Here is a 17,573-nt window from a genome sequence, read left to right as displayed (position 1 = left end):
CTACTCCTTGTGTTGATTCTGTATGTATAGGAGAGCATCATGCAATGCAGCAAGGAATGCCTGCTCTAAAATATATCAGTTTAGCGTCAGTATTTAGATAAATGAAAAATCAAAATCTAGAATGGAAAAGTCCTAAAACTAGAGTCTTGAAAACTGATTAAAAGCTTTCCCTCACAAATAAAATTCTTATTGCACAGTAAATATGTATTGATTTCTCATTTTGGTTCACAGTCCATATATTTTTCTTCATAATTATATCCTGTTGTGGGAGAAATCACTGTTTCCTTGCACTCAAATTTTCAGTATGTCATATCTGGAAAAATGCAATTCTTTCAACAGGTAGCAAGTTTGTAAGAAATTGTTGTGGATCACCAGTGGCGTTGCTGTCTGTCTAGTATGTTGTTGTTTGGATGCTAGAGGTATGCCCTGGGTGGTTTTCTGATGCAGTTAGTGATGACTGACAGAACTGTTTTAATTCTTATGCCGATTTGTTGGTGACCATGCATTCCTCTGCTGTACAATTTGAGTAAAGGAACTCTTTATTAGCTCCCCTCTTTGCCGTTCAGTAAACTGTTTTGCCACTTTGTGGCCATTAATTTTAACAGCAACAACAACTTGTTGATCTCTTTGTTGCATGGAGAAAACATACATGCGTGAATAACCATTAGATTTATATGCACCACTCCCAGTCTGTTACAGAGAAGCAGGCTATTGCATCCTTGCCTTTGAAAGAAACTTGCTAGGCTATGGTGCAAAGGCTCCAATGAAGATGAGTATAGTTGGATGGATTGTACACAAGGCCCTTAGTTATGGAATTGAAATTAACACAATACATTCTCTTAAGATCCAAGTATATGTTGTTTTTAACTCAAAAGAAGCCTTTTATGTAGTGTAGCATGTAGACTCCATCCCTGCATGAGGTTACCAAATTAATACCAATGTCTTTTCAGATCAAGTTACAGATAGGTAGCCGTGTTGGTCTGCCATAGTCAAAACAAAAAAAAATTCCTTCTAGTAGCACCTTAAAGACCAACTAAGTTAGTTCTTGGTATGAGCTTTCGTGTGCATGCACACTTCTTCAGATACCAGGTACCTGAAGAAGTGTGCATGCACACGAAAGCTCATACCAAGAACTAACTTAGTTGGTCTTTAAGGTGCTACTGGAAATATTTTTTTTTTCAGATCAAGATAGAGACCAGGTTCTGGAAATATATAAAGTTGTATTTGCTTCATAAAAAAAAACCATTACAGCTGTAACCTTCTGGCATTTCATCTGCACCTTGATTAGCCCATACTAAATACATCATTAACAGTATAATCCTTTGCATACCTACTAAGTCCCACAAATTCAATAAAACTTACTTTAAGGGAAGCGTGTAACATTGCAGCCTTAGTTGGTCCAGTGCTCCCCTGTGTTGAGAAACCTTAGGACTGTCATGACATTATAAAGAGGGAAAATCCTGTTGTAGAACTGTGCATCATGACTTTTTTGATAACGATGTGGCCGAAACATCTTCAGTGTCAAGTCCTTTCATCGCTCAGACTTGTAGAGCAGAAGGTGCAAAAGAATAGGATCCTGTGGTGCTATTTGTAAAAGAGCTGTGATGCAGAAGAGTGGTTGGCTGATGCCGGCCTCTGAGGAAAAAAGAGTGAAGGCATTTGGGCACAATTCCATTTACACTTACAAAAGCCTACAGCTGCATCAGTAATATCTCAACGATTCTGTTATCAAAATCACAAAGACATTTAACAAAATCTATGTGGGTGCTTGGCCTTTTTCTTATCAGGAGGACTCAGTAAGCAACAAGATTATTACACCTAGTTTTTTAAAGTATGGAGTCTTTGACAATCGGGCATTGCTGTAACTAGCACTGCATTTGCAGAGGGATCATAAGAATACCCTTTCTTGGATCATACTGTGCAGTGTCATGCCCCCCTCATGCTTGAAGTGCTACCTGAATTTAAAATCCCTCACAGAGCCACTGATCTTCAAGAGGTTATATAATCTGGTATTTCTCCTGGGCTAATATGAGGTAGCTGCTTCCACTCCCCAAAATATTTTCTCCAACCTCTTTTGCTGCCCCACACATAAGTGGAACATAACTGTATGCTAATAAATTTTCTGTGATGATTAACTCCTGAGTTTAAAATGTTCCAAACCTGTAGAGCTGTTCTTTTTTTATGCTTCCCTCTTTCCTTTCTCTCTCAACTTGTAACAGAGCTAATAGAAGCCGGATAGCTGGGAGGAATAGACTGTTCTAGTCTGCAGGCCAGAGCCTCATCACAGTAACTCCTTGGGCATGGGCAAAGTTGGGGCGATTTTATCACTCAATAATGACCTTTGCCAGTCTTCTGCTTCCCCAAATGAATTATGAATAACTCACCCATGGTTACTGTTCTATTTGTGTAGATTTGCAAAATGGCACATTACGGAGAACAGAACTACCACACTCTTCGTTGTACTTCTAAGGACCAATTTCCATCTGTTGTTGCCACTTCAAAACCCTTCCCTGCTATTAATGATGTGAGGAGGAACATTTAAATGCACACTTTTGCCTTCTAACTGCTTCGTAGTTTTGTGATGCTAGTGTAGACTGATTAAAAAAAAAAGGTAGACACCTTTTGTCATAGTCTGGTTGCTGAGCTCAGTGGAATGGGAGAGTCTCTGAGGTGTACATGCCTGGAGGCAGAGTTAGCATTCAAAGTCAGGTCCAGTCCTAGGGTCAGGCAAACAGCAATCCACATGACCAGACAGTCTAGGGGTCAGGGAATCCAGTGATCATTGGTTGCAGGGTCAAGACAAGCAGGGAGCAGCAAGGTAGGGCCAAGAACTACTAGCATTGTTACCAGCAATTGATTCCTGTTGGAAACTGCTTAAGAAGGCTGAAGCCAGTTGGTTCTCACCAGTGCCTTCCCCTCTGAGTCCTTGAAGGCTGATCAACTGCAGGTGGAGTCACCCCACCTCCTCCCCTTTCAGGATGCTGTTCAGCAGGTGAACCTGATTCCTGGCTCAAAACACCTTTTTAACACACACCATATGGATACACAAGTGGAAAAGTTTTCAGTGGCAATCATGGACAGTAAGTAATATGTAAATTAGTCACAGTGGCTTATAGCAGGATGGGGCCTTTATATTTCTTTAGCTTTGTATTATTTTAATGGCTAATCCATCAAGCTCAACTGTATCTACTCTGAGAGTTACAGATAAAGAGGCACATAGCCTCAAACAATCTTAATATTTTCAAATAAACTTCCTAAACAGAAACAATTAGTTTAGTGTTGACTGGACTGATTGCAATAAAAGTGTCATTGCCTGCAGAAAGATGTAGCAAGAAATGGTGTGAGCCCAGTAAAAAATAGCAATTGTCTTTAAAGAAAGTTGGGGTTAAGTGGTTCACATGCAGACTGTACTAAGACAATCATGCATAGATACCCTGTTTAAATATTACATATCACATCCTTCAGTTTTACATTTAAAATTTAAATATTAATACATAAAATGTTATTCTTAAATTAACATTTTAATGAGACTTGTGTTGACTTTGCAGAGTATAAAATTAATAATGTTAAATAATTACATGTCTTACGTGTTTAATATTCAACAAGTATTCTTTTTGCTTTGGAAAGACACTAAAGCATCTCTTCTATGAGGAAAGATACTTTTAAGCTTTATCTTAAAAAAAAAAAAAACCCCGGCAGATAGGTCAGCGTATATTGTCTCTTATCTTCAAGGGGCTGATTTGATTGACCTTAAATAATTCTAGAACTGACCTTCAGGTCATGGCTCATCAAATTGGTTTTACCAGATTGATGCTTAAGATTAATTTATTTAGAATTCAAATTTGGTTGTGGTAATAAATCACTGGTCCAGTTTCTATATCATGGTAAACCATAGTTGATTGTTTACAGCCAATGTGGAGATTACACCTGCTTCACTCCTCTCCTAGTGGGAGCAGCAAACCACAATCCTTGGCTTAGTGTATTTTACTTATTTGTATGCTGCTTTTTCTCCCAAAGGATCCCAGAGCAGCAAATGTTACATTAAAACAAAACAACTTAAGATAAACATATTTAAAACATTTTAAAACCACTTAAAACTTTTAAAAACAATCACATAGCTTCACAGTTACTAATTTCGAGGTTGCCATGGCCAGTAGCTCATAGCCATCATATGCTTGGGTAAACAGGAATGTCTTTAAATTTTGCCTGAAAGTCAATAATGAAGGAGACAACTGCACCTCACCAAGGAGGCTATTCTAAAAATGGGGAGCCACTACCAAAAAAGGCTTGTCACGGGTCAACACCAGCCAAGCAGAAGCCAGAAGTAGCACCAGCAACAAGGAACTCCAAATTAGGATTGTCGTTCATTTGATCCATACCCACCACAGTTGGTAAGCCGAGAACAAATCTTGGCTTCATGTTGGATCGAAGTCAACTACAGTCCCTAGTTCAGATGTAACAGTAAGCCAGCAATTGTGGTTTGTTGCTCCTGTTTGCCATAGGGGAGAAGCAAAACAGGAGCTTTGGTTACCATGGTGCGCAGACTGGGTCAGAACGCTGTCGATTGAATGGCACAATTAGAGCAAAGTTATATCCAGTGCAGTTGTTTTGTTGTTGTTGTTGTTGTTTTGCCATTTGTCCTCTCTTTATCCTCAAGTTTGGAGGAGCTGGTCTTCTTGAGTAACTTTGCTTAAAGCGCAGCCCAAGGACATCTTCAATCTGACTGTCCTCTTCCAGGAGCATAGAGCTTGCACAGTGCAAACTACCCTGAAAGTCTCTGCAGCTGCCAAACACCACCCACTAGTAACATCAGAGAGTCTCTGGCATCACAACCCTCTAGTTTCCATTCAGTGGTGGCAGCCTTATGACGCATTCAAATGATGCCACACGCACTTCCATTATTCTGAAATATTTTTTTAATTTTACCCTTAATAAACAAATGTGTTCCATGGCTTCCATCTTAAGTTTATATATTCTACTGAAACGAGGCCAGTGGAGATTCAAAGTTGGGTCTAATTTGTTTTCAGACTTTTAGCAGCTCTCAATAGCAAGCCTAGTTTTGACTTCCATTATTTGTCATTCTAGGTTTCTGAAGTGTAGATGTTGAGATTTTTCCCGCTGATAGGAAAACGAAGTGCCGTGATTCTGTTTTGGATTTTGATATCAAATGCTTCTCAGCCTGTGACATTTTAATGCCGCTTGTCTTTTCAAATAGATTTACCTTCTAATGCATGAGACAACAGGACTTTGCTCATCAGATAGTGCATACATTTCAAGATCAGTTGTTACCTAAAATATTATCATAAGGCATAAGAAAACACATGATTTAAGTTGCCTTTCATGAACATAATTAAGAATTAATAAGCCTGTACCAGTGGCTAGTCCTCAGAATTTCCACTGTTTTGCCTTTTGTGACCTGTGTTATTAAAAGTCCATTATTTTTACAGACTTTATTAAATTGGATCTTATTAAAGCATTCTATATTTGCATTTGGTCTTTCATAATTCATTATTATTATGACATTTACTTTTTACCATCAGATCTGAAAACATATCATAAGCTACCCTTTTCTCTTGAAAGAAATGCTAATTTCAAACAGTCCTCTAATGGAAGAGAAAAGCTTTATCAGTTTTTTCATTTATTCAGGATCGTGTTAAGAATACTAATGCCAGACTTCAGTATGCTAATGGATGAAGGCATTTTTTTGGCCAAAAGCTTAGAATTATTATTTTAAGACTGCACTAGTAAGTATGAAAGTGAAGAAGGCTAGTACTATATCCAGAAGCATAACTCTTGAGTAAAAGTCATTGATTTTTATTGCTACTAATTGAACTTACAAATTTTATATTAAAATATTATCTCTAGGTATAAAGCAATATATGTATTTCATAATTAAATAAGTCCCCAACTTTTATTCTGTTGGTATTTATTTTTTCTAGATTTGTATTTTACTCTGAAGCTCTTAAGTTTAGTTGCTGATACCTAGTAAAGGGTACAATACACAATACTTGCAGATTTGTATAGTCATGTGTATAGTCATGTGAAGTACAGCAAAAGTTAGGTTTGCTAGATTTCTTTGGGGATGAGTTCAATTATCCATTCAATACAGTGTGACAGAGCCATGGTAATCAGAAGTGGTGTTTCTGTGAAGTGAGATGTCACAAATGATAGATTTCTGGTGCCATTCCATGTTGTTTTGAGCCCTAATGTTTTGGTGTGTTCATAGTTATCCACACAACTTCATGCAACAATACCAGCACACTGAACCTTTCAGGATGGTACTGTATGTTGTGTCTTGATGACAAATTCAGCATCTAAAGATTCAACTAAAAGGCGTCATTACATTACTTTGAGCCTTGTAGTTTATTCCGGTGCATATGTAGCAGTTGTAACTGAGATACCAGTTACCTTGTATATGACCCAATCATATTTACAATGGCTGAGAAGTGAAAACCATTGAGTTCAATGGGGCTTACTTCCAAGTAAGTGTGAGTATATGACTGCAATCATAACTGCTTTCTCTATCTTTCCTGCTCTTGGTAAACAGGTGGAGCTTGGTGCTCAAAACATGGTTAAATGTTTTGTGTTTGAAAATTAGAAACAGCATGCAGAATTCTAAGTAGATCTCTTTCTTTCTGCCTGAGTAAGAGACTTATCTTAAGGAAACTGATTCTACCACTTCTGAAATCCTAGGAAGTGGTACTTCAGTCAGTTTCATTCATTTTTAGAAATTTCAACAAAAGTCAGTGTTGAAATTCTGTTGGACTCTTGAAAGATTTGTTCAAAAATACTTCAGGAGATGCAGTGAAGCAGAGGTTACCCTCATATGGTGCCTTCTCTGTCGTCACACCCCAGGTGTGGAACTCTTTCCCTGTAGGGATTACCGGTAACTTGTCCCTCTTACTGTCAGTTTTCCAAAGCCAATTGAACATGCATTTTTTCCTCTTAGTCTTTGAGGTTAAATATTACCTGGAGTCCAACAGCTATGTTGTTGCAACTGTATTGATAAAGTTTGTGATGCAGTGTTTTTAGTGTCTTAATATGTATTTGGGGATATTTGAATTTTTGTTTGATTATTTTGTTAAACTCCATGAAAGGCTTCTGATCCCAATCCCAGATGTCCCGCTTTGGCTTGGCCATGCCAGAGCGTGGGACTAAAAGACAGGAGGTTTTTTTTGTCCCAACCTGTGGCGTAAGTCAGTTGTCTTACACCAGAGCACAGGACTCAAAAATGGAAGGAAAACTTACCTAGACCCACACATCATCACTTTTCTTCCTCCTTCCATTGCAGCACCTCCAGAAGCCTTTCAATACAATTATTGTAGATAATAGTAAAATGGTGTGATGTGTATGCATTCTAAGTGCTTGCTCTAAATGTTCTAAGTGCTGTTAACAGCCATATGATTAGTGTTAATGGTCTGAAAGTTGAGAATTCCACCAGAAAATGAATGTGTGACAGAAGTCCATGCTTGTGAATGAAAGGAGAATGTATTGTAGACATGCTTCCCCAGATGTTAAAGCATATGGAGATATATTATTGGAGTAGAATTTATTCATATCATTTAGCACTCTCTCACCTCCCCCATTTTTCTCTTATTTGCTCTTTATTTTAGCAATGCCTTTGGAGCAGATAGACCCCATATTTATTAACCTGTTAACCACTTTAGTTGTGAATGCCAAGGCACACTGCCCCTGCTAAAAAGTTTGTTTTATCTGGCCTTGGGATTGCTGTAACAGGATAACCAAATTTCTCATTCCTCTTTGCATATTTGAGAGGCCCCAATTGTTTTATATATTTGTGATAACAGAAAAATAAACTATAGATTTCATCATCAGGAGGCCTGTTAAAATATACTACAACCTTTGAGTTTGTTGTACTACAGAGCATCTGGTTCTACATCACATTGCAGAGTAGAACATGCTATTTAAACCTTGAAATGTCTTGGGCTGGCCTTGGTCTTTCTTTGGATTGTGACTAATTCCATTCTCTTCTGTTCAGGGGAAAAATAGTTTGTATTGGTGCATTCATTATTTTAAAATGTGGTGTTCATTTTCTTCAGTATGAGAACCAACTTGCTGCAGGATGGAATTTGATAGCTCTGAATATGATAAATGGGAATGTTGGCTTTGATAAATATTGATAAATGGGAATATTGACAGGATAAATGGGAATATTGACAATGATATGGTTACAAAGTGAACACGCAGGACTTTTGAAACTCGCTAATTTAGTCCAAATCTAATAACCTTTCTTTTCCTTAATAAAGTGGACATTGTTTTACAAAATTTCCATCCCCCTTTAAATGTTTCTGTTTTCCAGGTTTCTAACGATGTGCACGAGACACTTTGGTAGCGTTGTAGCTCAAACTATTCGAACTCAGAAAACAGATCAGTTTCCACTTTTCCTGATTATTATGGGGAAACGATCATCGAATGAGGTGCTGAATGTAATACAAGGTACCGTTTTTTGGTTCTATTGGGCATATGTTCCTTCCAAGTTAATTTGCTGGCGGTCCTCTCTAGAATATAGTTTATCTTCTTTAGTTCAGAAAGTACCTTTTAGGGAAATGTAAAGTGCAGTGCATTTATACTATACTCATTTGCATTTACTACGGCCAAAACTGATTTTCTTACTCTTTGCATCTCTAATAATGAAGAGGAGTATAGTGTAAATAGTGACAAATGGCTTTTATTTTTCATGCTTACCAGCAAGTATACAAAAAAAATGAAAACAACTGACAGACTGTGAATGATAAGTTTTCTGTAGCTAGAGCTTTAGAAACAGGAATTCAGGTTCGTTGTTAGAATAGATCCCCTTTCAGATTTCCAGCATTGAGGCTGATTTGAGTAAACATGCATAGGATTTTACTACAAAAGTACTCTCCAGTAAGTGTTCTTAGGATTAGAGCATTCTTGTGCATATCCACTCAGATATAAGCTCCCTTGTCTTCAATGGGATTTCTGTCCAGGTAAGTCTACATATAGGGTCTCAGTCTTAAAGACTTTGGGCAAGCTATCATGTCCCATTTTAGCCTGCCCTATAGCATTATTGTGAAAATTAAATGGGATGAAGAGATGTTATAACCGGGCCAGAGTCCTTTATGTTTTGAGTCATTGAATTCAGGTATCTTGCAACATTCTTAATTTGGAACTCTTAAAACATTGAAATATTGTTGATTTCAAGCTGAGATTTCCATAACTGAAGGAGTCTGTCTTGAAAGCAAAACAAGGGTCCAAATCTAACCAAAGCTGTGGCAGTTTGATGTTTTATCATAAAAAGTTCCTTTCTCTACTCTTGGCATTACTTTTCCAAGTTTAAATTTAGTGTGTATGTTGTCAAAGACATCCTGATTTCTGAAAGGTCGACATTTGAAATTCAAAATTTCACAATGCCAAATGCAGCCAGTATTGCTGTGGAGAGCAAGCAAAATCTCACTTGGAAAATAATGGAAAGAAGTGAAGCTACCATCTTCTCGCATGTCAGCCCACCTTGCATTGGAGAATAGAGAATTGCTATTGCCACCCAGGAATGAAAACCTGACAGGTCCATAGAATGGATTTTAACAATATTTGGACTAATGCGAAAGGAAGGGTAGGATTTCAAGGGACAACAGGATATACCGGTATATACTGCTATTTGAGATGCAATATAAAAGTCTAGAAGAATTTGGATATAATTGTAACTACTCTGTGGAAAGTGTTTTGAGCTAATGCCCTCAGATTCTTCTTGAAGCTAGCCCAAATTTTACATATCAGTTTGACAATATTTTTTTTAAGATGCTTCTTTCAGCTACCTGAAAGAAATAAAAAAAACCCCTCTCTCTTCCTGTTTAGTGATCCTATTTTCACCTATAGGCAAATATAACAGAAAGCATCATCAATCAGTTCAGAATAAATACTTTCGTCTATACTTGTGCATACATTTTATTGGAAAAATTAGAAACTTGTGGGGGGCAGCCCACCGATAAACAGAAAATATTCTAAGAATCTCATCTCATATTCTTATTATGACTTATAAAAACCCCTGCTAGGTATTCCTTTTGGATTAATTCTAGAATGACTTTCTGGTTTTTTAATAACTTTAATAATATGAAGTTCAGCTATCTTTCTTTGTTGCTAGGTAACACAACAGTGGATGAGCTAATGATGAGGCTGATGGCTGCAATGGAGATCTTCGGTGCTCAGCAGCAGGAAGACATAAAAGATGAGGTGAGAGCTGGACATCACTCCAGACATCTGGTGAATTTCGAGTAAAGGCCTTTCCAGACAATTAAAAAATATTGGATTCTATTCATAGCACTAGATCTGTTCAACCCCCAATTCAGCACCAATTGCACATTGTACGACCGGATGCTAAGGAAAACAAGGTTCCTGTGGCTTTAATAGTTGGGCAAATAGGAAGTTTTTGCAGGTTCTTACTGCACAAGTAAGAGAAGTTCCACCTAATGAGCTCTCTTGTACAACTGGACACAGCTACTGTCCTTTTCATCAAGGCACGCTAATACCAGGATGCGCTAACACAGGTGTGGGTAAGCTTTGGCCCTCCAGATGTTGCTGAACTAAAGCCCCCATCATCCATGGTCATTGGCCATGCTTGATAGAGCTGATGGAAGTTCCAGTTCAGCAACATTTGAAGGGCCAAAGGTTCTCCACCCCTGCATGTAATGGACAGGGTCGGGCAGCCATCACCTGTAGCGTTCTAAAAGAAGTCAGAGCAGAAGTGAGCGTCAGTGCTAAAAATGAATATATAGCTTTTAAATAAATAAAATAAAAGCTAAGGTTCATTATATGGCACAACATGTTACAGAGGGAAGGGAGCTTTGACAGGTGTTTGCTTTATTTTAAATGGGAATGATGAACAGGGAAAGATGAACATTTAATACTGAAATGCTACAATAATGAACCAGTAAGAGGTGCTGATATAACACAAAATAAAAATGTTATGGATTGGAGAGAGGGAAGGATCCTAGTATCATAGTCCAATAGGCACCTGTGACTCCTAGAAATTTCATAGCATTTGCAAAAGCAATTTAATGGCTAAATATTGTCTTTGAGTACTGGGGGAAATTATCTCTTGAGGAAATCATCTGAATGTGTGTGGGGGGGGAAATTATTGCACCTGGAAAGCCACAAGTATTGAACGGCAAATTTAAAAACTGTTATTTACTGTTCATACTGGTTTTTGTAATGTTGATTTAAAAAGAAAGTGTGTCACTGGTTAGCTAAAAAATATGATGGAAATTGTAAATAATAAAGTTGGTAGCCTGAAACATATAACATCACAGTACTGTAATGTAATAGAAATAATGGAAATGTTATAGAACAAAATATTTTGGTTGTAGCAGGAGGCCATCTCATGTTTTTAATCGACCTTTCACATGTTCAAAGCAGCTTATTATATGGGGAGATTATTCTCATCATTTCTTTCTTACTAGGAATTTGGCTTCACTCTACTGAAAACTTACCACTTCTTTCATTCCTTACCCCCATGATTAAAAAAATAGGAAAACAATCATACTTAGTACTCTAGCAAAGGTACCTTTCAGTATATAATAATAAAAATATACATTACCGTACAGGTCTCTTTCATTCAAACTAAATGAGCAAGTGGAAGCATAAAGTTTTCCAGAACTGTCACAGTGTTTCAGTTTTACAAAAAAAAAGTAGACACAAGACAGGTATACAGTAATGAGACGTTTATCTGTTACTCTGTAAATTGGGAGTGACATTTGCAAGTAATGAAGTACTTAGTTAGGAATTTGTAATAATAGGTGTGTTGCCATTCAAGATTATTGTTATCCTGGTTGTAGAGACATTGATTGACAATAATGCACTAAATACATTTTTCAGCCATTTAAGTCTTGTTTCTCATTAGTACAAGATTTACTGATTATTTTATGTAATAATATGAATGTATGTCATCTGCATTACTATCTACCATATCCATTTCCTCCCTCTACTCTAATTCCTTTCTATTCTTGATAGAATTTTTAGTTATGAGGATTGCATAAATTTATGAAATTTATTGCATAATATAGTTGAATTTTCATTGCATTATAGCAGAAGGTAGCCATGAGATGATATATTATTTTTTAAAAAAACTTTCATGGAAATGTTTCAGGTCTCAAATGATAGGGCTGTTTAGTATGCAAAAGAGGGCCGAGGTACCCTTGCACTCCCAGAAGGGCTTCTGAGCCAACAGATGCCTCTATTAATGGAAGAAAGGAGGAGGAGCTGCAGCCCTACAGTGCCCCCTGTAAATTGGCTTCAGAGTTTAGAGACCTTCCAGCCCAAAGTGAAAGGTAGTGCAGGGAGCTTTCAGAGGAAGGGCGAATTTGCAATAATTGTCTCTCTCATTATCACTTAGCAGAGGTGCCCCATGAATCAAAAGCTTTTCTGTGATCACAAGGGAAACATCTAGATTCCACTCTATATTGTTGTGCAGATTTTAAAATCATAGTTGCCATGTTTTTAAGTTGCTGCCTAATTGTACCTGCCTAATGGATGGCTTGTGAAGATATGTATGGCCTACTGCATTGCCCCATTCTTTGTTACCTTCTGGTTGTTAGGGATGACTAGGGGTACCATTTCAAAAACTGGTTTTATTCTAACAGGCTCTGATTTTCTCTCAATAAAGTCTGTTTTCTATGTTAAGCATGGTGCTTGCAAACCCATGTTGTAGGCAGTGGGACTCCGGTGCTATAGTCTCTCTCTGGAGTATTCCTGAGAGTAATCAGTCTCCTTCCCTGACCTGCAGTTAGTGAGAACAGGTAGAGTAGCACTAGCACTGCCACTGTCTGTACAATAGGAATGCTAGATATTTACTGATTGGGGCAGGGACAGGGGCAGGGAGACTACAGTGTGCCATGTGCTGCTGATTGGGCAGCTCAAATTGGATTGGCTGAGATATCGGTATAGCCTTGTTCCCTTTCCTTTCAGCTACCAAGATAGCGTTGTGCACATGTCAAGCCAAATGCAGTCTTCAGCTGTGGTTTCCAGCTGCTTGTCAGCAGCAGCACCGGCACAATGGTCTTACAGACCCAGGCAGGCAATATAAACAGGCAGATTATTGAGTCTTTGGTCAACCACCAAACATGGCTGATATAGGCTGTGTTGGTTTATTGACGCACATGTTGGTTTCAAACACCAGGAAGCATAAGATGGCTTCTCACTTTCAGAGAAGTAGCAAAAAATAATTGTGCCAGTAATTCATGCTTCCAGTATTGTGTTTCTGCATCTCTCTTGTGGGTTTTTTTCCCAGGGGAGAATGCATGCACATTTCTCCCTTTTCACATATCCTGGAAGTACAAAAAAAAGAAGTGGAAGGGTTTTCTTTGGAAAGGCAAAATAGTTAACAACTTAACATAAACATAGTGTCTGCAATTCATTTCAAACCTGTAAGAACATTTGAGGAATAAAACCAGCTTTATTCCTCAGTGTCTTTAAGGGAAATGGAATTCACTAGATAAAATAATGTGCTAAACAGGTAGTGAAGTAATCCATATATTATGTACTTAGCAAGAGGCGTTGGCATGTGAAAAAAAATATTGTTTTTTCGTGGTTTGCTAGCTAACATGTAACTCTTTTTTATAAGCCTTGTTCCTGACAACTTCTGTTTAAACAGCAACTCCTTTTTCTAGTGAAGATCTTAATGCATTTACATGAACATTCTTTCAAAATGTGACAATAGCAAGCAGGATACAGATTCCGGTTTCTGTTACTGTTTTCCTAGTAACAACTGTAAGCCATCATAAACCACAAAAAGATAAACAGAAAGTTCTTCCGAGGTTTTTGGCTGTTATTTTTTTCTAAGTCAACATGTTTTAATTTTTGTACATGGAGGCACAAAAGAATGGTTCTGTATGTTCAAAGAATATATGTTTCAGCTAGGGTGGGGGAATCGACAATGAACCAGTATGAAAATTTGGAATGTTACCCTTTTCATATATTTATATGCTTAGAAGTCTTCAAATCATGTATAACAATGTGACACACTTTTGCATAGCATTTAACACAGTATCCTTTGCTAGGTGTCATAATGTGGAGCTGGATTTTTCAGTTAATTGTAGATAGAGGATAGAACTCTTTTAGTATCACTGAGGCTAACTGAAGAAGAAGAAAAGTAAGACAAAACTGAGACACTGCACAGTTTTAGCAAACATGTAGATAGAGGCCTAAAATTCAGGTAACTTAAGTACTTTAGGGAGTGGTGGGTATTTTTCAATCCCACAAGAGTGGCTTCCCATAATTTCTGAGTAAGGTAACAGAGCTAGCACCACTTCCAGTGCCCTGCCACCTCACTCCAGCCTGAGTGGGAAGTAGGGGTGGGGATTCTACCTTTTTTGGTGGGCTGCTTTCCTTCATTTACTCCCTTGCTATTGTGTTCAGTGAGAAGCAGCTCTCGGAACGGTATAGTTGAGGGCTTCTTATGGGCACGTTGGGAATTCAAGAGATCTTGAGGTCTTGCAGATCCTTAGCTGCCCTCGTTTCACTACCTCCACCAGCAAAACACAACGAGTGGGACATCTGCACTGACAGACCTTTCTGTGGGTGTACCAGGGATCTTCTAGCGGCATGAGTGCCATCATACCAGTGGGCCTTCCTTCTCTGATGGAATGGGATTCTGAATCCAGAGGTCCTCAGCTGGTCTCCTACTGGCTTTAGGATTACACCCTAAATGCCTGTGGACTAAATAGTAATATAGTACCATAATGAATTGGCAATGTTATCCTGAGCAGTAGCAGCTTTGGAAAAAAGTGAGCCAGAGAAAGTGGCTGTTTCTATCCAGAGGAAGTCCAATTTTAATTGAGAAATATAATTTCCTTCAGTCTCATATTGTTACTGGAGACCTAGCTGGGAGCTCCAAGAGAAATGGCAGTAATTTATTAAGCCTTTTGTGTTTGAGGAGTGTACAGTGTTAAAAAGACATGTCCACAGTTTCATTGTTTACATTTGGCTTTTAACTTGACTGTTGAGTGATGATTCTAGCATTGCATGATAGGCAAGAATAGAGCCTGAATTTGTCACATATGAAACTAATGAGAAGAGATTTGTGATTAAATAATGGTATTACAATTCAACACACCTGTTTTGAGCCTCCTCCTTATGCATTTTTTCCTCTCTTGCCTGAGGAGGAGACTTCTCAATGGATTACAGTAACACTTTTTGACAAGCTTATACAGGGTGGAGTTCCTATGTACTGACAGAACCCATTTGATGATACCTCGATAATGCATTCTTTTTATTTCTGCTGTCAAAATTTATTACTGTAAAAGCATTGACTGTTACACAGCTGGTCTGACTTGTCCACATTTTTACGTTAAGTAACAGTAGGCCTAACATAATGTTTATTTTTCTTGTTATGCAACATTTAACCCTCGTTGCTTTAGGATAAAATTCATGGTAGATATATATTGTTCTACAATTGCTTGAAAAAACTTCCTTTATTTGCAAATCCCACTTGAAAATGTCTATTCACTTTGACTTCCCATCATCTGGTTTTTCAATCTTCTTCCTGAAAAACATAGTGTGTGTTTCTTTTACTTAAAAAAACCACCTGTAGAAATAAGAGTAGCACTGATAAAGGCATGGAGAACTATTCAGGTTCATGGAGATGAAAAACTTTTTAATGTTTTTATGTTTATTTATCTGGAAATAGGTGGGCTGTCAGCTAAGCTTTCAGATTGTGTGATCAGCCATCAACCCATCTTCCTTTCCTGTGAACTTAAATTGAGTAGCTTTATTGTTAAAGGCACAGGAACAGAGAGCGAGCATTTAACAGTGGCCTGGGATACAAAAATTAAGAAGTTGAAAGTTTATAGTGTCACTTTATGTCCAAGTCACAAAAAGTGTTTCACAGATTTTTGCATGCCACCCTGATGTTAAGGCATAGAATCAAGACAAGTAACAAAACAAAACAAAAAAAAAGGCACACCCCACAAAAAGTACCTCAAATTAGCTTATTGAAGCAAGTCAGCCATTTGGGGACAAAGCAAATTGTGATGGGTTTTTAAGAAGTATTTCCAAAATGTAATAGCAAGCAGGGCTTTTTTTTTTTAGCTGGAACTTGCCGGAACTCAGTTCCAGCACCTCTCAGGTGGGAACCATTGCCATTATAAGAGAATGAGGGAGGTGTTCATGGTGAGTCCCAGCACCTCTTTTTCTAGAAAAATAGTGCTGATAGCAGATAATCTTTTGTTTTTCAGCAGAAATTATGTATTAAATAATTTTATGTGAGAACAGCAGTAAAAGTTAGGCTTTATTTGGGCAGCTTTTATATCATTTAAAAAAACAACAACCCACACACTCTGTATATATATATATATCCATAGATTTTCCTGTGTTAAGCTATAAAATGTACAAGTCTGTCATCTTTGGAGGATCAGGTTAATGTTTTCTATTATGTTGTTTTGTTTAGACAAGCTGGGTGTTTTTTCTTTCACACTCCCATGATTAGCTGCAGGCAGTAATAGTTTTAACTTCAGGTGTGGCTCAATAAAATGTTTGAAATAGATTCTCATCCTTTGCAAACAGAGAATATGTAGGGTGGGTTCTTTGGTTTCTAGTGCCTTATGTGAACACATAGATTGTTGAATTTCAGGGTATAATGGGTTGTGTGTTGCTCTGAGATAACTCAGCATTTAATTGGGTCAGATATTAATTGAGACTCAAACTCCTCCTTGAGGATGCAGAAAGACAAGCTAGAAACATAGTGTAGAATTTGAGTTTCTAAAACTTAGATTTTGTTTCCTTTTCACAAGAAAGATATTTCCCAAGTTGAGAAGCAATTTAAATCTGACCATTCAGTTCAATAGAACATAGTTGTGACTATCCTTGCTGGATAATAAACAAGTACTTGATGGAACTTTACTCAAGTCTGACTTTTTTCAGCATTTTAGTGAAGATGAGGAGAAAATGCCCCACCCAAAGATTGAATGACTCTTGGGAGAGTAAAACTTCAGAACTTTCAGGTGGAAGTAGCCTTATGTTTGAAGATGATGCTGATTATATAAATAAGATTTTATTAGAATTCTTACCGACTCTTCACCATGAGCTCCCAGGTTGGGTCACAACAATTTACAGTTACTGTATTAAAATAGGTTAAAGCAGATTTTCAATCAAGAGTGCGTCCTAAGATGAAGTTGTCAATGGTTGCTGTTTTTTTTTTTAATGGGGGGAAATATTTGACACTGCTTCAAGCAGCAGCCACCCTAGGCATTCTCACTGGGTCAGAATGCTTCATGGGGATGATGCTTATCTGTGCAGGGAACTTGGTGGGAGTGGAGAGATGGTGCACAATGATAGTGATTTGAGAGGGGGGAATTTCAGCCTGGCCTCAACACGGACTGATCAAAAAAAATTTTTTTAAATAAAATATGAAGGTTTATGAAATTAAAAAGGGGGAAGTTAACTGCAGCTTAGCGGCAGACTGTTTCTTTCCATGGAGTAATCTTGCTGTCACTTTAATTTATTTCTAAAAAGATTTCATACTGATTCCATCAAAGCTGCCAATTAAATGTTGCTATATTGTCATACTGACACAAGATCAATTGTCCAACATCTTGAGGTGGGGG

The 17,573-nt window shown here is 37.7% G+C and overlaps 1 protein-coding gene across 1 annotated transcript in view; it reads left to right on the top strand.

Moving 5' to 3' along the window:
- Positions 1–17,573, top strand: part of FAF1 (Fas associated factor 1) — a 166,837-nt gene that overhangs the window by 121,522 nt on the left and 27,742 nt on the right. Inside the window, exons 14-15 of the mRNA XM_081913955.1 lie at positions 8,321–8,457; positions 10,121–10,209. Coding sequence (XP_081770081.1) covers positions 8,321–8,457; positions 10,121–10,209 — 226 coding nt within the window. The remainder of the gene's footprint in view (positions 1–8,320; positions 8,458–10,120; positions 10,210–17,573) is intronic.

The sequence above is a fragment of the Podarcis melisellensis genome, assembly GCF_964234715.1.
Source record: "Podarcis melisellensis genome assembly, chromosome: 6".
NCBI lineage: Eukaryota > Metazoa > Chordata > Lepidosauria > Squamata > Lacertidae > Podarcis > Podarcis melisellensis.
The sequence above is the reverse complement of the archived record's forward strand: the minus strand, read 5'-3'. Positions and strand labels throughout refer to the sequence as shown.